This window comes from Rana temporaria, chromosome 13 (genome assembly GCF_905171775.1).
Source record: "Rana temporaria chromosome 13, aRanTem1.1, whole genome shotgun sequence".
In the NCBI taxonomy this organism is placed as follows: domain Eukaryota; kingdom Metazoa; phylum Chordata; class Amphibia; order Anura; family Ranidae; genus Rana; species Rana temporaria.
In genome coordinates, this window is record NC_053501.1 from 95,421,053 (window position 1) to 95,447,249 (window position 26,197).

At 45.3% G+C, this 26,197-nt stretch overlaps 1 protein-coding gene across 2 annotated transcripts in view; it reads left to right on the forward strand.

Annotated features, from left to right (window-relative positions):
• The window catches only part of LOC120920784 (SLAM family member 5-like), a 135,713-nt gene that overhangs the window by 76,162 nt on the left and 33,354 nt on the right, over positions 1-26,197 (forward strand). For both annotated transcript variants that reach the window (XM_040333079.1, XM_040333080.1), the window contains exon 4: positions 19,946-20,044. In XM_040333079.1, coding sequence (XP_040189013.1) covers positions 19,946-20,044 — 99 coding nt within the window. The remainder of the gene's footprint in view (positions 1-19,945; positions 20,045-26,197) is intronic.

Below are 26,197 nucleotides of genomic sequence, written 5' to 3' on the forward strand. Positions count from 1 at the left end.
GGATGATCAGAGACTGTGGGCATACTACAGGAGATGGTCAGAGACTGCAGACATACTACAGGAGATGGTCAGAGACTGCAGACATACTACAGGAGATGGTCAGAGACTGCAGACATAGTACAGGTGATGGTCAGAGACTGCAGACATACTACAGGAGATGGTCAGAGACTGCAGACATAATACAGGGGATGATCAGAGACTGCGGACATACTACAGGAGATGGTCAGAGACTGCGGACATACTACAGGAGATGGTCAGAGACTGCGGACATACTACAGGAGATGGTCAGAGACTGCGGACATACAACAGGAGATGGTCAGAGACTGCGGACATTGTACAGGAGATGGTCAGAGACTGCAGACATACTACAGGAGATGGTCAGAGACTGCGGACATACTACAGGAGATGGTCAGAGACTGCGGACATACTACAGGAGATGGTCAGAGACTGCGGACATAGTACAGGAGATGGTCAGAGACTGCGGACATACTACAGGAGATGGTAAGAGACTGTGGACATACTACAGGAGATGGTCAGAGACTGCAGACATACTACAGGAGATGGTCAGAGACTGCAGACATACTACAGGAGATGGTCAGAGACTGCGTTCATGGCTGAACCCAGTGTAACAGTATATAGTATCGCAGGGTTGCTCCACTCCATTTAAACCAGCTCTGTAAAGATCAAAGTTGGTAATCTTCCTTTGAAAGTACACCCATGTGACAACTGCACATCCAATTTCCAAAATACAAATGTTCTTACAAACAGTGATCTGGTCAGGATTAGTGGAGGACAGTAAACAGTTAATTGGTCTGTGAAGTTCTAGCCTGAACTAGCAGTTAATCCTTCCAAAAAACATCCCAAAAACCGTGCAGCACACACAGAGCTCCATACTTGCCAACTGTCCCGTTTTTAAAGGGACAGTCCCGTCAAATAGGACCTAGTCCCGGCTAATTTAGCCTGCCGGGACTTGTCCCGGCTAGTGGGGAAGGCAGGTGCGGCTTCTGGGTCTCAGCAGGGCCGACACTTGCCTTACGGCGCCAGCGCCGACCAGGGGAAGAGGGCGGAAACTCAGAGCAGATCCGAGGGTTTGCGCAGGGTGCAGTTCACCCAGGCGCCACAGAAGTGAGGGCGCTCAAGCGCCAGAGTGCTCACTGCTGCCCTCCCTCCTCCTCCTCTCCTTGTCGGCGTATGAGTCTTTCTAAGCCTGTCACTGTGAGAGCCGCTCTCACCGCCAGCCAGTCACCGACACGACGCCGTGTCACAATATTCTTCTCCACCCGGGCGGCGCGGCTCCACACATTCCTCTCAGGCTCTTGTCTCCAGCTGCCGCCCAGGTGGGGTTGTCGCACTCGCTCTGTAGGAGGGCGAGGGGGGATGTCATTGTCTCCTAATGAAGGAATGCACCAAAAATGTTTACTGCGGTAGTGCACCGATTTACTCAAAAAATATTTTTAAACATACTGAAAAATATAATAAATTCGATTAAGTCCGGTGAAAGTGTTGCCCTATTCCTAAATTATGTACAACAAATGTGCAAAATAATATATATATCATAAATATGTGTAAAATCACCCTCTTCAAATGCTGGGATGCAACCACCAAAATATGAAAATATGATGGTAAATATTAACATGCAATGTGCAATAAACCCTTATAAAGGAAACTTTATAAGGGTTTATTGCACATTGCATGTTAATATTTGCCATTATATTTTCATATTTTTGTATTTTGGTGGTTGCATCCCAGCATTTGAAGAGGGTGATTTTACACATATTTATATATATATAGATATACATATTATTTTGCACATTTTTTGTACATAATTTAAGAATAGGGCATATTTGCACATTTTTCCTATGCTTATTTTGCACGTAACCTAATATTTATTAAGGATATATTTGCACACTGTTCACATTGTTCCAACACTTTCACCGGATTTAATCGAATTTAATATATTTTATAGTATGTTTAAAAATGTTTTTTGAGTAAATCAGCGCAGTAACATTTTTTGGTACATACTTTTTCACTTCCTTTTGGAGGTGCATATAGTACTGCAGCAGATCGTGAATATCAACTCTCTCTTGCGCCGGTGACATTTATATTATTTTGCTAATGAAGGAAGTCTATACTAATGAAGGGGGGGGGGAGAGAGTCTGTACGGATGGGGGGATGAGTCTATACTAATGGAGGGGGCGGAGTCTGTACTAATGGAGGGGGCGGAGTCTGTACTAATGGAGGGGGGGGGGTCTGTACTAATGGAGGGGGGTCTGTACTAATGGAGGGGGGGGGGGGTCTGTACTAATGCAGGGTGGGTGGTTTGTCTGGGGGGGTTTCTACTAATGAAGGGGGGTGGTTTGTCCTGAGGGGGGTCTGTACTAATGGAGGGGGGGTGGTTTGTCCTGGGGGGCAGCAGTGTGTGTGGGCTGCCGCTGCGGGCGACATCTGAAGGACGAGCTCAGACCACGCCGCGCTCACCACACAGGCCAGACACACGCCCCCGCAGAGCCGCCGCCGTGACTTACAAGGGTTCAGAAACAGGTAAGGGGGACCTGTTTTAAAGTTTCCTGTTTAAAAATAAACACCAAATCCCTGCAATAATATATTAAGCAACCTGTATAATGTATTATTGCTGGGATTTGTAGTCCTCTGTAACTGCTGGTATTCTGCATTGCGTTTTATATAATGTATTATTGCTGGGATTTGTAGTCCTCTGTAACTGCTGGTATTCTGCATTGCATTTTATATAATGTATTGCTGGGATTTGTTGTTCCTCTATAACTGGTCAGTGGTAATCTGCATTGCGCAGTATAATCATTATACAGCGTAATGGAGAATACCACCAGCTATAGAGGACTACAAATCCCAGCAATAGTACATTATACAGCGCAATGCAGAATAACGCCATCTATGCTATCTTTCTCTGTAAAAGATAAATAAGTTAAACTATCACTTTAAGCATCATAACCATTAAAGCTTAATGGAGCACAGATATAATGTATGGTGTGTGTGCCTGCCTGTAATTCTCTCTTTATTGAGTAGACCCTATAATCTGATAAGTAGGCGAAGATTATGCGGAGTGGGTGGAGCTTCGGGGAAGTGAGTGTGGTAATTAATTAATAGCTGTGCTGCAAAGTGTCCCTGGAATTTTTTTTCAAATGTTGGCAACTATGGAGCTCTGGCTAAATAACTGAAATGGTTAACAGCCAGCCATGTGTCACACAGTCACTGGACACAGAATGCCAGCAGGTCTTATCAGTGTGCAGGATAAACAGCTATAAAAAAAAGTATGGAGCGAGAGACAAGAGGGAGGGAGAGAGAGGGGGAGAGGGGACTGACCTGCACACTGCCTAGATTTCTGGAAGACACTGCAGCCAGTGTACATGTGAGACTGTGATGTGACATTTCTCCCGAGTCCTGCCGATCTGTGTGCTGCAGGACTGGCTATCGTTCTTGTATCTCGTCGGCTTGTGTGTTTCTCCTTCCTTGCGCCCTCATTCAGCCCCACTCCAGCACCCGGGTAGTCAAATGTGGCGGGCTGGAGGGGGGAGGGTTACGCTGCCTGCTGACTGGCTGTGGATGTGTGGAATGAGCAGAGCAAGTCCTCGCTAATACACAGTACTCTCATAAGCAGCAGTCAGCAGAGCGCAGAAACTCGGGGCTGTCACTCAAAATCGGCCCATTGATGGACCAGCCCACCGGGAATCTCCCGGTAGTCCCTATGGCCAGTCCATCCCTGCCAACTGGTCTTCCCAGAATTGACTGCTGACCAGCCTACTTTGCTGGATAAGCCAATCACAGTGGAGGAACTGGTGGGGGCAGTCGGAGCTTTCCCTAACTGTAAGGCCCCGGGGGAGGACGGTCTGCCCATGGAGGTGTACAAACAGTATTCTGAAGTACTGCTCCCCCACTTACTAAAGGTCTTTAACGATGCCAGGGAAAGGGGGACTTTACCCCCGTCTATGACTAAGGCTAACATAGTTCTGCTACTTAAGCCAGGCAAAGATCCTGTAGACCCAGGGGCGTACCGCCCCATTTCCTTACTGCAAAGTGACATTAAGATACTGGCTAAGGTGCTAGCCATGCGGCTGAATGGGGTGATAACTTCAATTGTGCATGGAGACCAGGCTGGTTTCATGCCCAATAAATCCACGGTGGTTAATCTTAGGAGGCTGTTCCTTAATATGCAGGCACGGGCGGACAATATGGGCAGTAGGGCGCTACTGTCCTTAGACGCCACAAAGGCGCTTGATAGTATAGATTGGAACTACCTTTGGACGGTGTTACAGAAATTTGGGTTTGGCCCGGTTTACATTTCCTGGGTGCGGTTGCTATACTGCCAGCCACAGGCGGCAATAAGGACGTTTGGCTCCTTGTCAGGGAGTTTTGCACTGAGGAGGGGTACTCGGCAGGGATGCCCCCTGTCCCCCCTCCTCTTTGCTTTGGCTATCGAACCGCTGGCCATTAGTATCAGAGCCAACCCTCGCATCACCAGTTTCTGCTATGGAGATGAGCAGGAAAAGGTGATGTTATATGCGGACGATACCCTCCTTTTGTTGGGGGATACGGACACCTCCCTTAGAGAGGCTATGGTAGCGATCACAGAGTTTGGGCGATTTTCTGATTTACTTATTAACTGGTCAAAGTCGGCCTTACTTTTGCTGGACGGTGATGACACGCAGGTAATTAATCCCTTGTGCCCTATTCCCATTACTTCCTCCTTTAAGTACCTAGGGGTACAGATCGCGGCTCAGCCACGGGACTTCATTCATCTCAATATATCCCCCTTGTTACTACGGTTTAGGGACAAAATTAAAACTTGGAAGGCCCTGCTGCTATCGGTTGCAGGCCGAGTGAATTTAATCAAGATGATACTTATGCCACAGCTGTTGTACTTCCTCCATAACACCCCCATGGTCATCCCCTTGAAAGTTTTCCACACGGTTAATAGTATCTTTCGCAGCCTCATCTGGAAGGACGGGGCTCCTAGGATAAAATTAGAGCACTTACAGAGACCTAAGGATAGCGGGGGATTGGCATTGCCAAACCCCTGGCTATACTATTTGGCGGTCCAGATGCAGCAGCTGGTCGGCATGTTTCGGCCAGCGGTGCGATCCTCTGCTCAGAAACTCCTGGAGCACACCGTGGGCGGAAGTCCGATCCCTGAGGCGCTGGAGGCACAGGCCTTTGCTAAACCACATAAGAAGTACCCCACTTTTAGTCTAACCCAGAAGGTATGGAACAAGGTCAAATATGTTCAGAATGCGGAAGGTTACACGAAATACAGTCCAATATGGCAAAATAACACCTACACTGAACTGGCCAAGTTGCAATCGGGGACCAGATGGAAACAATATGGGGTTACACACCTTACACACATATTCCGTAATGGAGTGCTACGTACATTCCCTGCGCTGCGAGAGGAGTTTGGCTTGCCGCAGTCAATGTACTTCTCCTATCTACAGTTGAGGCATGCAGTGGTGGCGCAGGGTCGCTCTTCTGAGTGGTGCCTGTTGCCTACTCCTGCTTTTGATATTTTGGGGGATGCTGAGACGTCGAAGGGCTTTATCTCCCAGTGCTATGCCTTTCTGATGCAATATGTGATGAAGCAGCATCCCCTGAGGATAAGAGAGAGGTGGGAAGCAGATGCAGGAGAATTGGATGGGGAACAGTGGGAGGAGATTTTTCAGGCGGTGGGCAGGTGCTCCTTGAATGTATCACAAAGGCTCACCCAGTTGTATATCCTGTTACGTACCTATTACACCCCACACAGACTCAGTAAGATGAATCCGCAACTTGACCCTATTTGTACACGTTGTAAGAGAGACCATGGAGATTTGATTCATATGCTATGGAGATGTCCCAAACTCCACACTTATTGGGCAGGAGTAGTGAGTACCGTTAACTCAGCATTTGGCGTGACTCTTCCGCAGGACCCGAGGGCATGTCTCTTGGGGGCTCTGGAGGAGTACGAATGGAAAGAGGCGGACAGGGAAGCGATTCACAGGGTGTTGTTCCAGGCGAGGAAACTCATCATGGTTCATTGGAGAGCTGAGGCTCCCCCGACCCATGCTGAGTGGATCGCCAATATTGGGACAACGATGAGGATGGAGAAACTGGTATATCAACACAGGGGTAATGCCCACAAGTTTGAGAAGTTATGGGCAAAGTGGCTGGATGTACCGGGCCTAGCCCCGGTGGACTTGGTGATGGATAGGGTGCTGGGTATTAATGTTGGGTGAGACATGGAATGGGAGTGGATGACACAAGAGTGCGGTCCGGAGTGATGGTGGGGGGGGTTTACCTCCAGAATGGGGTTGCTATATCTGTACATGTTATTATGGCTTTGATCGTTATCTCTACTTTTGTTTATGTCCCCGATATGTCGAGGGGATTCTGTATGCCTTGTACCTCTGCAAACTAAATAAAACTTTTGTTGGATTTAAAAAAAAAAAAAAACTACCGTTGGTAATGGAGTAACATTCATCACGCTGTAACAGACTGAAAGCGCAAATCGTCTTTTATTAACACAAAATCAGATAAAACAGCCCAAAGGGTGGCGCCATCCGCATGGAACTTCCCCTTTATAGTGCCATCGTTCGTGTTGTTTTAATGATGACATTGAAAAAAACTTTGTTTTTTCTAGAGCCTGAAAAACGTAGTTTTTTACAACCAAAAAAATGATCATGTGTATGCGGCATAAGACTTGACAGGCTGTGAGGCGGGCGGCGGCGACGGGCAGAGAGTCGCTAATTGCCACCATAACTAGTAAAAAAAAAAAATATGTCCCCGGATTTCATTTGAAAAATCTGGTCACCTTAATATAGATCACTAAAGGTGGACCAGTATAGCATAGTCAAGTTGCCTTTGAGGGATGGGGCCATCAGTGACATAAGAGCTTAGTCATTGCGCACTTAAGTAGTTGCTGTAACTTGTAGCTGGTGGTAACGAACATTTTTCAGACTAAAGCCACACAGGTTTCATTATAACTGTACAATTTCTGTTTCATCACCAATAGGCTTATTAATAACCGCATAGCGTGAGGGACTACCTAGACAATGGGCTAGATTCACATAGATCAGCGGATCTTTAGATCCGCGTGACCTATGTGATTTAAGATCCGCCGCCGCAAGTTTGAGAGGCAAGTGGGTAATTCGCAAAACACTTACCTCCAAACCTGCGGCGGCGGATAGTAAATCCCCCGGCGGAATTTCAAATTCTGCGGCTAGGGGGAGTGTACTATTTAAATCAGGCGCGTCCCCGCGCCGATTTAAATGCGCTGTCCGCGAATTTTCCCGGCGTGCATTGCTCCCAATGATGTCGCTAGGACGTCAGTGGTTTCGGCGTGAGCGTAACTTGCGACGAGCGGTTTTGAGAATCGGCGTACACAAACGACGTAAAAAAAAAAAAAATTTGACGCGGGAGCGACGGCTATACTTAACATTGGCTGCGCCTCATAGAAGCAGGGGTAAGTATACGCCGGGAAAACCGATACGTAAACGTCGTAACAACTCTGCGTCGGGCCCGTGTACGTTCGTGAATTGGCGTATCTCGCTGATTTATATATTTATCAGCGTAAATCAGCGAGAACGCCCCCAGCGGCCATTTTTAAAATGCAGTTAAGATCCGAAGGTGTAACACAGTTACACCTGTCGGATCTTAGGCATATCTATGCGTAACTGATTCTATGAATCAGTCGCATAGATACGACCGGCCTAAGTCAGAGATACGACGGCGTATCAGGAGATACACCGTCGTATCGCTCTGTGAATCTGGCCCACTGTGTTTGATGTATAGATAATCTGGTAGGCCGTGTAATACAGCAAGTCCTCTACTTAAGAAAGAGTTATGTTCCGTAAGCTCGTTCATAAGTGTAATTTGAACCTAAGTCCACAAAAGATCAATGCTTGCATACAAAGACTGCGAGCGCTGATCAGTGTGTTCTGGTGGGGGGAGTCCCCCTGTTAGAGCACAGCTGGGTAAATCACTGCACCAACATTGCTTGTGTTAGTACGGTAATCTGTCGTTTTTTTTTATGTAGCGCTACCCCCTCAGGGGCCACTGGTTAGATTTGGGATCGGCGTATTTAAGTTACCTCCGTGATATGTCTAGGGGTGACGAGAGCAGTATTGGAATGTCCAGACTGTTGATTGACGTTTTCAATGCTTTAATTCTGGCCCAACACAACCAACAGTCAACTTCAGGTAAATAGGACAGATTGGTGAAAGAAAGAATGAACCTTGCAGATACAGGCAATGGATGAACAGAAGCAGTCCTGCCTCCAGTAGTAACTCCTTCCTCGTCGCCACTTCAGCCAAAGTGGGCAAAGTGCCCCTGGACAGGTCCCTCTCAGGCCTCGTACACACGACGGGACTGTTCGATGAAAACGGTCCACCGGACCGTTTTCATCGGACATGTCCGCTGGGAGAATTTGGTCTGATGGCTGAACACACCATCAGATCAAATTTCGCGCGGACAGAATACGCGGTGACGTGGCGGCGACGATGACGCGGCGACGTGCGCGAACCCGGAAGTTCAATGCTTCCATGCATGCGTCAAATCACTTCGACACGATGCGCGGGTTCGTACTGACCATCGGACATGTCCGGCGGACAGGCTTCCAGCGGACATGTTTCTTAGCATGCTAAGAAACATTTGTCCGCTGGAAACCTGTCCGGTCGGCCGGAAAATTGTCCGGTCGGCCCTACACACGACCGAACATGTCCGACGGACCAGTTTCAGCGGACATGTTCGGTCGTGTGTACGAGGCCTCACAGGCCTGGCAGCCAGAGTGTCACTTAGCTCTCCTGGGAAGGAACAAGTCTCTGCCACAGACTTGGCTCTAATAGAATTTAGATTTCTAGATGAGACCTCTGCCACAGGCCTAGTGCTTCAAAAGTTGGATAGTAGAGCAAATCCTCCCAGTGTGTAATTTGGTGCCACCGACTGACAGTTTGCCACATACAACCTGTCAGTGTCCGGTACCCATATCCCCGATGGTTCGTTCAAGCCCTATTGGATAACCTGTTTTCCTCAAGCCGATCCCCCACCGAACAGCACAACTCGCTTGGGATCTTCTCAATAGAGATGGGGGAACCCAGTAAGTCACTGGGGCCCCTTTTCAGCATCAGTTGCTCCGAGCCATGAGGGCCCAGAGTCCGCGTAGCACGTGCACCCCGGCCTGGTAGGCCATATCGCCGGGGGCCTGTGATGTGCGCACACCCTAAAGGTGGGTGCCGCACCTGGAACCAGGAACCCCGAGCCATGGCCTCCGACACAGAAATACTCCTTCCCAGCATGCTCCCCGAGGGAAAACTCCTCTAATTGGCTGCTGGGAAGAAGCGGCTCCGCCCGAACCCCTCTGGCGCCACCTACCGTCCAAAGATGAAACCGCATCCCTGGAGAACAGAACGACCCACAGGACAGTTCAGGGCTGGCGACAGCCAAATTTTAATAAATCAAACACAGATGAGAGCAAGTAAGTCTCTCATCCCACTAGATTTAACATAGCACCTGTACGGATAAGTAAACAGGCGCTACATTTATTTTTATTTAGCCAACTGGGTTGTTCGCATGTTCACATCTGCAAAAGTTAGCAACTCTAAGGTTCGTATGTAGGGGACTTACTGTACACTGTTCTGGGAAAATCTATAGAAGATATGTGAAATGAGATTGTAATGTAATAGGCTTAAAGGAAATCTATTATGACAGCATTCATTTTATAACATCATCATTGTAATAGCAATACAATCAAGGGTGGACTGACTGGACGGTTGATTCGACTGTGGTCCGAGGGCCTGGCTGCGGAAGGGGGCCCTTCCGGCGCCGCCTGCTGGAAATCTGGTTCCAGTCCAAGGACAAAATATTTGCAGCCGCGGGCCCGCGGCATCCATTTGTTGATGACCAGGCTGCAGAGCGAAAGGTAAGCGGTGACCGCTGCCTGGACAAGGTTAACACAGGTTAGAGCCACCACTCACCTTATGACTGTGTCTCCTCTGAGTATGATGGCTGCAGGGCTAAGCCAGTGCTGATACCCCCTCCTCTTTCCACATGGACGTGAGAGGAGAGAGGAGAGAGAGCTTATCTGCTGCTCCTCTTCCTCCCATCCCTCTCCTCCTGGGTCTGTCCCGCCCACACTCCCTGGGGAAGTTTGAACCCAGAAGAGAAAACCTGCAGACAGCCTGTGCCTGAGTCCACAGCATTCCCCCTTAAATCAGGGTTCCCAGGACACCTTTTACATCAGATTCCCCCTTAAACCAACGTCCCCCTTTACATTAGAGTCCACAGAGCTCCCCCTTACAGTGTAAGTGGAAATTCTGCAGACTGTAAGGGGGGCTCTGTGTGGAGGCTGATGTAAGGGGGACTGTGCGGACTCTGATGTGGGAGGGGCTCTGTGCGGACTTTGATGTAAGGGGACTCTGTGCGAACTCTGATATAAGGGGACTCTGTGCAAACTTTGTAAGGGAGCCTATATAGACTCTGATGGGAGTAGGGGGGTGCCAGATATAGAATCTGCCCCGGGTACCAAATGCTTTAAGTACGTCCCTGGCAGCAGGCCCAGTATTGGCTATAGAGAAAGCTCTGACCCCAGTTGCTGTGGTGATTGATGTCGGTCTCCATGGAGATGTGTGCTGTGTATGCAATAGAGTATGAACATCTGTAACGGTCACCACCGTTTAGGATTTTCCATTCCATCGCCCCATGACAGCTTATCCGACACTCCAACCATCCAACAGACACAATCCATTCCCCCAGAATTAAGACTAGAGTTGAGCGGACACCTGGATGTTCAGGTTCGGCCGAACTTCAGAAAAAAGTCTGGGTTCAGGACCCGTACTTGACCCCAAACCCCATTGAAGTCAATGGGGACCCGGACTTTTGACTACTAAAATGTCTCTAAAAAACAAATGGAAAGGGCTAGAGGGCTGAAAAATGTTGGTAAGAGCATGGCAAGTACTCTGCAAATAAATTTGGATAGGCAAATAACTTAAAATAACATAAAAAAAAAATCTTGACCTAGGAGGACGAGGTCAGGGTTAGGGTTAAAGTTAGGGTTAGGGTTAGGGTTTATCTCACACGTACAGATATGGAGGAAACACTGCAAAAACTGGAGGAAACACTGCAAAATATATATGTTTGCCCTAAATGGGTGATTTTTGAATAGAACAATAGAAGAACACTGGCTAAAGTGTTTATCTCACACGTACAGATATGGAGGAAACACTGCAAACACTGGAAGAAACACTGCAAAAAATGTGTGGTGTAAAAGGGTGTATCTCACAGTAACATATGCAGTGCTGGTGTAATATGCAGAGTATCTCACAGGAACATATACAATGCTGCTGCAATTTAATTTGTGAAGCAGAACTGACTCCTATATATTTCTCTGCCTATAAGAACGATCTGGAACCTTTTCCTAAACTATCTAATGCAGAGTATCTCACAGGAACATATGCAGTGCTGGTGCAATATGCAGAGTATCTCACAGGAACCTATGCAGTGCTGGTGTAATATGCAGTGTATCTCACAGGAACCTATGCAGTGCTGGTGTAATATGCAGAGTATCTCACAGGAACCTAGGCAGTGCTGGTGTAATATGCAGAGTATCTCACAGGAACCTAGGCAGTGCTGGTGTAATATGCAGGGTATCTCACAGGAAAATATGCAATGCTGCTGCAATTTGATTTGTGAAGCAGGACTGACTCCTATATATTTCTTTCCCTATAAGAACAATCTGGAACCTTTCCCTAAACTATCTAATGCAGAGTATCTCACAGGAACCTAGGCAGTGCTGGTGTAATATATAAAAGCAGAAAAATAAAAACGGCTCGTACAGAGCTGATATAAAGTCCTGCAGCAGCGCTGCAAACCACTGGTTTGATGTGTATGCTGTGTATGCTGACTCGATCAAAGAAAATAATAATATGTGCTCCAATCACCAATCAGGATTTCACCACGTGGGGGGATAAAGGGTCCCCTTTGGGGAAAGAACTCACCAGATGGCTACTTTAAAACCGCATATGATATAATGTATCGCTGTCAGATGGTAGATTGGAACAGCATACCCCTTTTCCTCGATCACCGCATAGATTTCCACTCTCCAAGTAATAGCAGTTTATGTAAGGGAAGAAAATATCCACATAGCGCAATATAGTTTTGATGATGTTTAATGTAACCCAAAACATACATGCGTATCCCCTTTAAAAAACATGCGTACCAGATCAGTGAAATAGTCAGGCAGAATGTATAACAAGTATGGGTGTTTGTGTCACTCTCACTGTTTCTCGGGACCCCTGAAGACCGCTTGGATATCTTTCCTGTGGCTTGCTTCAGGGGTCCCGAGAAACAGTGAGAGTGACACAAACACCCATACTTGTTATACATTCTGCCTGACTATTTCACTGATCTGGTACGCATGTTTTTTAAAGGGGATACGCATGTATGTTTTGGGTTACATTAAACATCATCAAAACTATATTGCGCTATGTGGATATTTTCTTCCCTTACATAAACTGCTATTACTTGGAGAGTGGAAATCTATGCGGTGATCGAGGAAAAGGGGTATGCTGTTCCAATCTACCATCTGACAGCGATACATTATATCATATGCGGTTTTAAAGTAGCCATCTGGTGAGTTCTTTCCCCAAAGGGGACCCTTTATCCCCCCACGTGGTGAAATCCTGATTGGTGATTGGAGCACATATTATTATTTTCTTTGATCGAGTCAGCATACACAGCATACACATCAAACCAGTGGTTTGCAGCGCTGCTGCAGGACTTTATATCAGCTCTGTACGAGCCGTTTTTATTTTTCTGCTTTTATATATGGACTATTTTATTTAAGCAGCTGCTTTTATTGTTTATATGGTGTTTTATTTGGACAGATTTTATTTCTTGGACCTTCAGTTTCATCCTAAGCGCAGGGCAGTACTTAAATAGGGGGGCCAGTGATTAGTACTTCTGCATACTTAGTGCTGGTGTAATATGCAGAGTATCTCACAGGAACCTAGGCAGTGCTGGTGTAATATGCAGAGTATCTCACAGGAAAATATGCAATGCTGCTGCAATTTGATTTGTGAAGCAGGATTGACTCCTATATATTTCTCTCCCTATAAGAACAATCTGGAACCTTTCCCTAAACTATCTAATGCAAAGTATCTCACAGGAACATATGCAGTGCTGGTGTAATATGATTTCTGAAGCAGGACTGACTCCTATATATTTCTGTCCCTATAAGAACAATCTGGAACCTTTCCCTAAAGTATCTAATGCAGCGTATCTCACAGGAACCTATGCAGCGCTGGTGTAATATGATTTCTGTAGCAGGACAGTCTGACTCCTATCTAAATCTCTCCCTCAGATCAGATCAACAGCAGCCTTTCCCTACCCTATCTAAAGCAGAGTGACGAGCTGTGTTATGTCCCTCTAGCTTATATAGAGTCTGGGTCACATAGTGGGTCACATGCTGCACTGGCCAATCACAGCCATGCCATTAGTAGGCATGGCTGTGATGGCTTCTTAGTCACAGTAGCAAAACAAATGGTGATTGGCTGCCCTGCAGCCCGCCATTACATTGCCGAACACCGGACCCGAACCCGAACTTTCAGCAAATTGTTTGGGTTCTTCCCAGACTGTGCTTTATGGATCTTCACAGGAGGTATCAGTCAGCGAGTGTGCTCCGAATACTATCCATTCAATACATAGAATGCACCCCACAATCATACACAGGGACCCCAATCATTACATATACTGCTCCCCTCTCCGGATGTACAGGGATACTTCAGCTGTGAAATGACAGCTCAGGTTAACATTGTTACTGCCACCCCGAACATTCCTCCACCCTTCACTGTACACCAACTGTGACCACGCCCCCATCTCTGATTCCCCCTATCTCTGCTCCCCCAACAAATTCCTCTATTATGTTTTACAATGATCACACTAGCCCCCCCCCACCCCCTGCTTCCATCACAGGGGTTTAGGAGTGTGTAATGTACAGGGTGGAGGGGTCCGGGGTGTGTAATGTACAGGGTTCCGGTGTCAGTAGTGTGTAATGTACAGGGTTCAGGTTTCAGTAGTGTGTAATGTACAGGGTTCAGGTGTCAGTAGTGTGTAATTTACAGGGTTCAGGTTTCAGTAGTGTGTAATGTACAGGGTTCAGGTGTCCAGGATTGTGTAATGTTCAGGTGTCAGTTGTGTGTAATGTACAGGGTTCAGGTGTCAGTAGTGTGTAATTTACAGGGTTCAGGTTTCAGTAGTGTGTAATGTACAGGTTTTAGGTGTCCAGGAGTGTGTAATGTAGAAGGTGTGGGGCTCAGGTGTGTGTAATGTATAGGGTTCGGGTGTCAGGAGTATGTAGTGTACAAAATGCAGGGGTCAGGAGTGTGTAATGTACAAGGTGCAGGGGTCAGGAGAGTGTAATGTACAGGGTGCAGGGGTCAGTAGTAATTTACAGGGTGCAGGTGCCAGGAGTGTGTAATGTACAGGGGTAAGAATCATGGCACAGGGAAGGTGTCTCGTGAGGACCAGGGTGAATGAAGGGGTTCACTGTACACTCTATTAGAAAGAGGCCCCCTCCAGGTGCCATTATACTCCTTTGTAGTCTCTAATGGGGCCTGTCCAAAGCTGTATGCAAAAGGGATGCACTAAAAGTCACTTGGCTTCCTTTTAGTTTGTCTCCATTCAAGCGACTACAGAAAACTAGGTTCTGGGTCTTCGCACTTTTGTTTTCTGTATTGTGGTCTGGCTTCTAGTAATATCCCTTCTAATTGTAGCATACCCCCTAAGCAACCCCCACCCCGAACAGCCAGGCACACCTCATTTTCACAGCACATTTTAGGCAAGGAACAGTCCAGTGCTTTGTTTTTGTATTTTTATTAGGGGGTTTATTAGGGGGACGCAAGTCGCTCCGACTTGGAAAAAGGTTCTTGTATGACTTCGGGGGCAACTTGCATTGACTTCTATGCAGAAGTCATTTTGCAAGTTGCCTCTGAAGTCGTCTTCAGGACGCCTTGCAGAGTCGCCCCCAAAGTCGCGCAGCCCCAGTGTGAACTGGCTCTTATAGTTTACTTAAAGAAAAGCAAAGTTCAGGTTAACATTTGTCAGCCAAGACCTGTATAAGTATCCAGGAAAGAAACAATCAGGAACACTATACAACCAATGAAAGCAATGAGTAACAATATGCACAGCTTAAACAGACTCCCCAACAACTTGGGGTGTGTGTGGGATGCTGTGGCTAAAGGGGAACCCCAGGCCGGCCTACGATACCTCTAGTACACACCCAGTAAAATTATATCAATACCTGTGGTGTGTCCCCTTTAAGAGCAACCGCAGCAATGTCCTGGAAGCAAAGCTTTGCGTTTTATTATCTTCACCAGCAATGCAGGAGCTCTGTGGACAATATTTGGATGTGGTATTCTATGAAAAGCATTAAAGGTTCCTGGGCAAACCCCCCTCACCAAATCCTGTACACAGTCAACAGTCCTCTCCTGAGCGAGCAATCGATCGATCTTAGATGCAGGTGTGTTGCGGTGGCATTCAGTCCTTGCGCTGTTGCAGGGTGTCCTTTTTTAGCATGGATAGTCTGTTCCTCTGGGCTGGAGCTGCATGAACAATCTGTTCCTCTGGGCTGGAGTTGCAGGCTGTGTGCCCCTTGGTAGACCTCGATTCCACACACACACGAGTGCAGATGCTCTCCTGGCTTTTTAACTCCTCCCCCACAGTCCTTTGCTGCTGCCTGACGATTGGCCCAGGCTCTTCCAATAGGGAGTTTACAGACAACTTCCAATAGGGAGTTTACAAACAAGCAGTTCTGAGTGTCTGTGTGAAGAGAGAAAGGGGCAGCAAACAGTTCTCCCATCATAGATTAGATCAGTCTGGAGAAGTACCTGGTACACTTTTGTAGCAAAGTCCTAGTGCCCAGCTGTCCTTCTGTGGCTACTGATCCCAGCACCACCTCTTCAAGCACTGCCAGCCGATCTGGCTGCAGCTGCCCCTGTCTTCAACCCTCTTGGCTAAACTTCCACAGTCCTTCCAGACTGACTCTGCATTCATCTCAGACTGCTCTCTCCCAGTCCTCTCAGGCTGCCTCTCGGTTCTCCCCGAGTCTAACACTCACCAGCCCACCTGGCTGTCTTCCTACCTGGAGATTTGCCCAGCAGTGTTTTCCTTCTGCTGTCCTTCTCCTGCAGCTGTCCCTCCAGTCAGGACACATGTATGTCGTAAAGAAGGTCTTTTCTTCACCTGAGCTCCCTGACGCGAGGTAGACCCCCCAGACTAGGGGAACACCCTCAAGGGTCCCTGGCAGCCTCCTAACACTCCATCTCTAGCTTCCACCTGAACTCCTCTTTCCTAGCTGGGCTGACCCAGAGTATTTGATGGTGCCTACCCCCTGCCAATCTATCTGTTGGGGATTGGTCAGGTCCCTTATGAATACCACAGGCAGCACCTTCTCGCCTCCACTCCCATTCTTCTAGAAGTTTCCAGAAAGTTCCAGAAGTAAGGGGAGGTCTTAGAAGTGCTGCCTGTGAGTCACCCAGCCCTCCCTGAGTCATTCACCCTGACCCAAAAAAACACATAGGCTTGGCTGCCAACCATGCCTGAACAAATTTCCTACAATAACAAAAACCTATTATAGACCACTAGAGGGAGCTACATGCTGTTATCCCCATAGTTCCTATGAGGAAAGAATTTCTGACTCCAAACTCAAAATGGCATTGTAGTACCATAAGTGCAAGGGTCAAATTAATAAAAAAATGTAGACTATTGTTGATCCTTATTGACATAACGTGGGTTCAGTGTTTGACAAAATCTCCTCTAAAACAATGAGAACAGCTAAAAAAAAATTCCAGTAGTTTACATTACCACAAAAGTATTTGTTACCCTATTGTATTACAGGACAGTTTGATTTAACAATGGCATTTGTTTGAGAGACGTTCCCACAAGAAAACTGATATTGTTTATTCCTGAAAGATGACATCAGATGTGTCAATGCAAGCCTGGAAAAAAAAAATCACAGAACCTGGTATACACAGTATCTCACAAAAGTGAGTACACCCCTCACATATTTTTACATTTTTTATTCTATCTTTTCATGTGACAACACTAAAGAAATGACTCTTTGCTACAATGTAAAGTAGTGAGTGTGCAGCTTGTATAACAGTGTAAATTTGCTGTCCCCTCAAAATAACTCAACACACAGCCATTAATGTCTAAACCACAGGCAACAAAAGTGAGTACACCCCTAAGTGAAAATGTCCAAATTGGGCCCAATTAGCCATTTTCCCTCCCCGGTGTCGTGTGACTCGTTAGTGTTACAAGCTCTCAGGTGTGAATGTGGAGCAGATGTGTTAAATTTGGAGTTATCGCTTTCACTCATACTGGTCACTAGAAATTCAACTCATGGCAAAGAACTCTCTGAGGATCTGAAAAAAATTAATTGTTGCTCTACATAAAGATGGCCTAGATAAGCTATCAGAAGATTGCCAAGACCCTGAAACTGAAAGCCTGAAACTGAGCTGCAGGATGGTGGCCAAGACCATACAGCCATTTAACAGGACAGATTCCAGAACAGGCCTCGCCATGGTCAACCAAAGAAGTTGAGTGCACGTGCTCAGCATCATATCCAGAGGTTGTCTTTGGCAAATAGACGTTTGAGTGCTGCCAGCATTGCTGCAGAGGTTGAAGGGGTGGGGGGTCAGCCTGTTAGTGCTCAGACCATGTCCTGTGGTCTAACGAGACCAAGATAAACTTATTTGGTTTAGATGGTGTCAAATGTGCGTGGTGGCAACCAGGTGATGAGTACAAAGACAAGTGTGTCTTGCCTACAGTCAAGCCTGGTGGTGGGATGCCATGGTCTGGGGCTGCATGAGTGCTGCCAGCACTGGGGAACTACAGTTCATTGAGGGAACCATGAATGCCAACATGTACTGTGACATACTGAAGCTGAGCATGATCCCCTCCCTTCAGAGACTGGGCTGCAGGGCAGTATTCCAACATAACAACCCCAAACACACCTCCAGGATGACCACTGCCTTGCTAAAGAAGCTGAGGGTAAAGGTGATGGACTGGCCAAGCATGTCTGCAGACCTAAACCCTATTGAGCATCTGTGGGACATCCTCAAATGGAAGGTGGAGGAGCACAAGGTCTCCAACATCCACCAGCTCTGTGATGTCATCATGGAGGAGTGGAAGAGAACTCCAGTGGCAACCTGTGAAGCTCTGGTGAACTCCATGTCCAAGAGGGTTAAGGCAGTGCTGGAAAATAATGGTGGCCACACAAAATATTGACACTTTGGGCCCAATTTGGACATTTTCTCTTAGGGGTGTACTTACTTTTCGTGCCATCGGTTTAGACATTAATGGCTGTGTGTTGAGTTATTTTGGGGGGACAGCAAATTTACATTGTTATACAAACTGTACACTCACTACTTTACATTGTAGCAAAGTGTCATTTCTTCAGTTTTGTCACATGAAAAGATATAAAAAATGTTTTACAAAAATGTTGTACTCACTTTTGTGAGATACTGTCTGTGTATATATATGTAGCGCCCTGCTGTAGCGCCCTATGTGTTAAATTATAGTTGCCTGAGCAGTAGTTTGGCTCAGAATAATTATTCTAAATTGTTGGTTCTGTTCAGTTCAGCTGGGTTGCACAAGTTTCCCCCCTGACGGTGGGTGTCGCTGTCACCGCAGGTCAGGGTTGGAAAGGCAACAGGCTGAATGTATTGGGTATCTCTCTCTCGGAAGTGGCTCAGGGGGCGTGGTCAACACGCTGTGCATTCTGGGGAGGGATATTTAAGGGACAGATGCCGTTTGACGGGGTTCTTCTCCTGATCCCAACATGATGGCCCTCCCGGGATGTTGAGCTGTTTCATAGCCTCGGGGCCGGCTTGCCCGAGGCCTAGCAACCGAGAGTAGGCCCAGGAGTTTCTGGGGCCTACTGATCCAGGGATGGTCCTTCGGTACCTTATCTATGGAAGGAAGCTGAACCAGTGGGATTCAATTGATGGACGTACCCTGGCAGATTTACCTCACTGCGCTGCCGATCCGGCTATTTGAATTTTGTATGTTGGTGGATAGCAACCACCTGTTTTATAATAAAGCATTTGAAGATATACCAGTAGAGTGACATGTGTTTATGTTGGTCAGGCCATTGCAATGTTTTATTATGTTTTTATATTTGATTAATACTGCCCAAAAGGGCACTCGCACCCTTTTGGGCAGTATTAATCATGTGGCAAATAAAATATATTATAAATGTATACTTGTGTGTTATTAGGCTCCATTCACACCATTGCACAATAAAGTCGCATGACAATTCACACCCCATGTTTTTCAATCACAGCCTTTCAAATATGTGCACCTTAAGTGACTTTAAAATGGTTCCTGCACTACTGTGGTCCATTTTTCATGCGACTTGAGTGCCACATACTGTAATGTAAGCCCTCGAAAGTCAAATGAAAGTCGCACCTACTGTAAATGTTGTGCAACAGTTGTCCATTATCTTTGGTCAAAGCCAAAGTAGCATCCATGTTTCACCTATCCAAAGTTATGACAAAGGTGACTCGAAATTGCACTTCAAATTCGGCACAACTTTGGAGTTGCATGACAAGTTGCAAAAGTGTGAATGGAGTCTGTTTGACTATAGGTTATTTGAAGGCAAGCGTTTTCACCATCATTATAATTTATAAATACAACATATGAGAGTGGTACCAAGTTTTCATTCGTTCCTGTTGATTTTTTTTTTTTACAAAGTAAATTTTATTGTTAATTAGGAAGAATTCTTTGCAACATTATATATATTAATATAAGCTTTAATTGATACATATAACTTATTAATATAACAGCCCATTGAAATAATTTAGGTATTAAAATAATTATTACTACATATCCTTTTCATAGAATCAATTTATATTAAATAATATTGCATTTTGTTAATTAATTTCAGATAGTGTTGCAGTGAAACGCATGTCATACGTCATCCTTATTTCCTTGCTTCTGATGCTGTTCATATTGCTTTTGGTGATTTGGAAGATAAGAAGAAAAGGTATGTACTTATTATGGCTGATCTATATACTGAATCAGACTAATGTCCATTTGCATACACTTATGCCGCGTACACACTATCGGAAATTCCGACAAGAAAAGTCCAGATGTGAGCTTTTTGTCGGAAATTCCGACCGTGTGTATGCTCCAACTGACTTTTTTTGACGAAATTTCCGCCAACAAAAGATTGATAGCAGGTTCTCTATTTTTCCGACGGAAAAAGTTTCTATCGGAAAATCCGCTCGTCTGTATGCAATTCCAACGAGCGGATTCCGACAAGCAAATCAAGCAGAAGAGCCAAACTGCCTATTGAACTTCATTGATCTTGGCTCGTCGTACGTGTTGTACGTCACTGCGTTCTTGATGGTCGGAATTTCCGACAAGATCTGTGTGCATGCAACACAAGTTTGAGCCAACATTCCGTCAGAAAAAATTCACGGTTTTCTTGTCAGAATTTACGATCGTGTGTACGCGGCATTAAAGGAGGTTTCATACAAAGAGAGGCTCCTTCTACTTGTGGGTCTATGGTTTTCAGTATATGCAAAGCTCAGAATTCTCCTGGACCCCCAAAATATATATATATATATATATATATATATATATATATATATATATATATATATATATATATATATATATATATATATAAATATATAAAAGCAGATTTTCCTTGTATCAATTTCAACCATACATTTTTTGCCATGCTCAGCAAAAATAGTCATTTTTAAGCTTATTCACACATTGTCCTTATTTACTAAGCCAGATTAACAACAGTAAAAGAAAATGATCTGTTTACAATAGGTGATCCTTGCTATCTGGTGTTGGTTTGGACACCAATGGTTGTATGCATATAACTCCATGAATGGAAAATCAGTCCTGTGTTAGACAGAAAATAGAGTCGCTGCTGCCAAAAGCCAACCAGGAGTGCGAATCAGTGGAGAGCCAAGACTCTCGTGGACATTGCTGGATTTAGAGGGGGCTCAGGTAAGTATTTGGGGGGCTGAGGGGGATGCTGCACAACTTTTTTACCTTCATGCATTGACCAATTTACAGCATTGTACTCCATCCCCATGGTATGTATGTGCCATACCTGGCCAATCACTGTGGAAGATGGAAATCGCTCTAGTGGGCAGAGCCACTACAGTGATCACTACTAGCTTCTGGGTCCCATGCTTAGCAGTTGCCCTACTGCACAGTGAACACAGAGTTGCTTGCTTGGCATGGACACCGTTTACAGAACACCTTGGGCTAGATTCATAAAGCCCGCCGTAACTTTGTGCGGGCGTAGCGTATCTCAGATACGCTACGCCGCAATAACTTAGTGAGGCAGGTTCTGTATTCAGAAAGAACCTGCGCCCTAAGTTACGGCGGTGTAGCGTAAGTGTGCAGGCGTAAGCGCGCCTAATTCAAGTTGTGAAGAGGTGGGCGTGTTTTAAGTAAATAAAACATGACCCCACGTAAATGACGTTTCTAACGAACGGCGTATGCGCCGTCTGTGAACGTATCCCAGTGCGCATGCTCCTAATCACGTCGCAAAGAGTCAATGCTTTCGACGTGAACGTAATTTACGCAAAGCCCTATTTGCGAACGACTTACGCAAACAACGTAAACGACGGAAAATTTGATGCTGTCCCGACGTCCATACTTATCATTGGCTACGCCTCATATAGCAGGGGTAAGCTTACGCCGGAAAAAGCCTTACGTAAACGACGTAAAAAAATCCGCCGGGCGCACGTACATTTCTGAATCGGCGTATATAGCTCATTTGCATATTCTATGCGGAAATCAACGGAAGCGCCACCTAGCGGCCAGCGTAAATATGCACCCTAAGATATGACGGTGTAAGAGACTTAAGCCGGTCGTATCTTAGCAACATTTAAGCGTATCTCAATTTGAGCATACGCTTAAAGATACGACGGCGCGGATTTGGACTTACAATGGCGTATCTACTGATACCCCAGTCGTAAGTCTTACTGAATCTGGCCCCTTGTATTTTTCTCAGTGAATGCAAGGCATTCTCTTTTTGGATGAGGAAAAGATTGTGACATCACCTGGTCCAATCAGAGAATGCTTTGCAGTCATTGAGAAAATGTAAAGAATTCTCTGAATGACACCTGGGCTGAGCGAACAACCTCCTGTGTTCACTATGCAGTGGGACAGCAGCCACTTAGCATGGGACCCAGGAACTCATGGCAATCACTGTAGTAGTGGTGTATACCACAGTGTTTTCCAACTTCCAAAGGGAACCAGCCAGGTATGGCACATACATAATTGCAATTTTCTCTATTTCTGCTGAGCATGGCGAAAAAATGTATGGGCCAATGTAAACGCCATACCTAAACTTCATCTTTAACAGTTCCCTTTTACTGGAAACACCCAACACACAATAATTTGAAAGGGTGTCCACGCGTTTGGTCATAGAGAGTATGCTCAGGGAAGTAATCCACCAACAGGAATATACCAAGCTAAAATTCATATCATTGTTCTGTTGTATTAAATACAAATTTATTTAAATCAAAATTTTTTAAAATATAAATAACAACTATACAGGGTAACTTCTGTTTACTGTAGTAATCTGTAGCAGCCAGTTTATCCATTGTTATATTTTATATTAAATTACTTTCCACAAAAATACCATATATATTGAGTGTTCATTTATATCTTGTGATTCAATTTCTTTTTTGAATTGCAACAGTATAGAATCATCTGGCATTTTGACCTGTAACGTTGAACGAGGTTTGTACTGTACTAGTCACAGAAGTTGGGTTTGTTGTCTACTTTATGGTAGGCTTTTTCTTTTCATACATTTTTTCTGTACTATGCTTATTTTGTTTTTACAATACTGCTTAAAATCAGTTAAAAGAATTACTGTAGACAGAAAAATTGCAACAATATCCAAAATGACTGAATCCACAGGGGGTCTTCAGTAGGTAAATTTATATGTACAGTATCTCACAAAAGTGAGCTCACATTTTTGTAAATGTTTTATTATTTCTTTTCATATGACAACACTGAAGAAATGACACTTTTCTACAATGTTGTGTAGTGAGTGCACAGCTTGTATAACGGTGTAAATTTGCTGTCGCCTCAAAATAACTCAACACACAGCCATTAATGTCTAAACCGCTGGCAACAAAGGTGAGTACACCCCTAAGTGAAAATGGGACCCAAAGTGTCACTATTTTGTGTGGCCACCATTATTTTCCAGCACTGACTTAACCCTCTTGGGCATGGAGTTCACCAGAGCTTTACAGGTTGCCACTGGAATCCTCTTCTACTCCTCCATGATGACATCACGGACCTGGTGGATGTTAGAGACCTTGCACTCCTCCACCTTCCATTTGAGGATGCCCCACAGATGCTCAATAGGGTTTAGGTCTGGAAACATGCTTGGCCAGTCCATCACCTTTACCCTCAGCTTCTTTAGCAAGGCAATGGTCGTCTTGGAGGTGTGTTTGGGGGCGTTATCATGTTGGAATACTGCCCTGCGGCCCAGTCTCCAAAGGGAGGGGATCATGCTCTGCTTTGGTATGTCACAGTACATGTTGGCATTCATGGTTCCCTCAATGAACCGTAGCTCCCCAGCACTTGTGCAGCCCCAGACCATGACACTCCCACCACCATGCTTGACTGTAGGCAAGACACACTTGTCTTTGTACTCCTCACTTGGTTAACGCCACACACACTTGACACCATCTGAAACAAATGCGTTTATTTTGGTCTCATCAGACCACAGGACATGGTTCCAGTAATCCATGTCCTTAGTCTGCTTGTCTTCAGCAAACTGTTTGCAGGCTTTCTTGTGCATCATCTTTAGAAGAGGCTTCCTTCTGGGATGACAGCCGTGCAGACCAATTTGAGGCAGTGTGCGGCGTATGGTCTGAGCCCTGACAGGCTGACCCCCCACCCCTTCAACCTCTGCAGCAATGCTGGCAGCACTAATACGTCTATTTCCCAAAGACAACCTCTGGATATGACGAGGGCACGTGCACTCAACTCCTTTGGTCAACCATAGCGATGCCTGTTCTGAGTGGAACTTGTCCTGTTAGACCGCTGTATGGTTTTGGCCACTGTGCTGCAGCTCAGTTTTAGGGTCTTGGCAATCTTCTTATAGCCTAGGCCATCTTTATGTAGAACAACCATTCTTTTTTTTAAATCCTCAGAGAGTTCTTTGCCATGAGGTGCCATGTTGAACTTTCAGTGACCAGTATGAGAGAGTGAGAGCGATAACACCAAATTTAACACACCTGCTCCCCATTTACACCTGGGACCTGGTAACACTAACGAGTCACATGACACCGGGGAGGTAAAATGGCTAATTGGGCCCAATTTCGACATTTGCACTTTTGGGTGTGCTCACTTTTGTTGCCAGTGGTTTAGACATTAATGGCTGTGTGTTGAGTGATTTTGAGGGGACAGCAAATTTACACTGTTACACAAGCTGTACACTCACTACTTTACATTGTAGCAAAGTGTCATTTCTTCAGTGTTGTCATATGAAAATATATAATAAAATATTTACAAAAATGTGAGGGGTGTACTCACTTTTATGAGATACTGTATATTGCTTTTTGTCAAACTGATATAAGACCGAAAGGAGAGAGTTTTAACCAAATCCTTGCCTCTTCTCAAAGCCAATAAGTGTAATTTAACCCAAATTTGGCATAAAGCCAGAAATGTGTAATTCATGTGAATTACTGTATAATGAATATTTTCCCTAAACTCTCTAATTCAATACAAAACATAAGTTCTGAAAGTTTTTCCTAGGGTGTGATAGTTTAACCACTTCCATGCCACGTGAATTCCAGCACTTCTCTTCTACATGTAAAAATCATCTTTTTTTTTTTGCTAGAAAATTACTCAGAAACCCCAAAGTATTAGCGCAGTAATTTTTCAAACGCAAATTTTCATGAATTAAAGAAAAACAAAACAGTAAAGTTAGCCCATTTTTTTGTATAATGTGACAGATGATTTTACGCTGAGTAAATGGATACCTCACATGTCACACTTTAAAATTGCGCACACTCATGGTATGGCGCCAAACTTCGGTACTTAAAAATCTACATAGGCGATGCTTTAATTTTTTTTACAGGTTGCATGTTTAGAGTTACAGAAGAGTTTGAGTGCTAGAATTATTGCTCTCGCTCTAATGTTCGCGGTGATACCTCACATGTGGTTTGAACGTTGTTTACATATGCGGGCGCGACTTACGTATGCATTCGCTTCTGAGTGTGAGCTCGCGGGGACAGGGGCGCTTTCATATTTTTTTTTTATTTTATTGTTTATTTTAGTTAATTTTTACACTTTCGTTTAAAAAAAATTTTTAGCACTTTTATTCCTATTACAAGAAATGTAAACATCCCTTGTAAAAGGAATAGTACGTGATCGTTCCTCTTTATGGAGAGATGTGGGGTCTATAAGACCCCACTTCTCTCCTCCAGGCTGGAAAGCATAAGATCAAAAAAAAAAGAATGATCAGCTTTTAGGTGGCCCAGGCGTGATTTCATAACGTCGCGCCCGGGCCTCCGAGAGTGATAGAGATTTCCGTGGACTATCTGCCCCATTGGCTTCCCTTAGGGGGCCTGCGGATTCCTTCTCTGGTTTCCCAATAGAGGCGCTATGATCGATCTTGTGGTGTAGGGAATCGCCGGTGGAAAAAAACGATATCTGGATGATGCCTGTAGCTGCAGGCATCATTCATTCAGATATTAGCACTGAAAGCAGAGGATGCCATATGACGGCCTGCCATGTACACATGGGCCGACAGTTGGCCGGTTTCTATTGAACTGGCCCATACTGCCCAATGTTCGGCCTGTGTGTACGAGGTTAACACACTTCCTGTTCTATGCTCAGAACTGTGCTGTATCTATGGAGGAACAACATTGCCACCCTGGACTGCTCAACTAATTTTGTCCCATTTACAAAACATGTATAGATAGTGTTCTGTGGATAACAGAAGATGGCTGGGCAACCTGTTATTATCGTTCTACACTCCTGTAACCCATTTTCAGCAGACAGCGGGTTGAAACACGCTATTAGCTGATGTCACAGAGCCAGAACGGAACAGCCTCTCAGAGAGCCCTGCTGGGAGCCAGAGCCGGAAGCTCCCGCTAGCTAAGTATGATTAAAAAAAAAAAATTCCTTACTTCTTTAA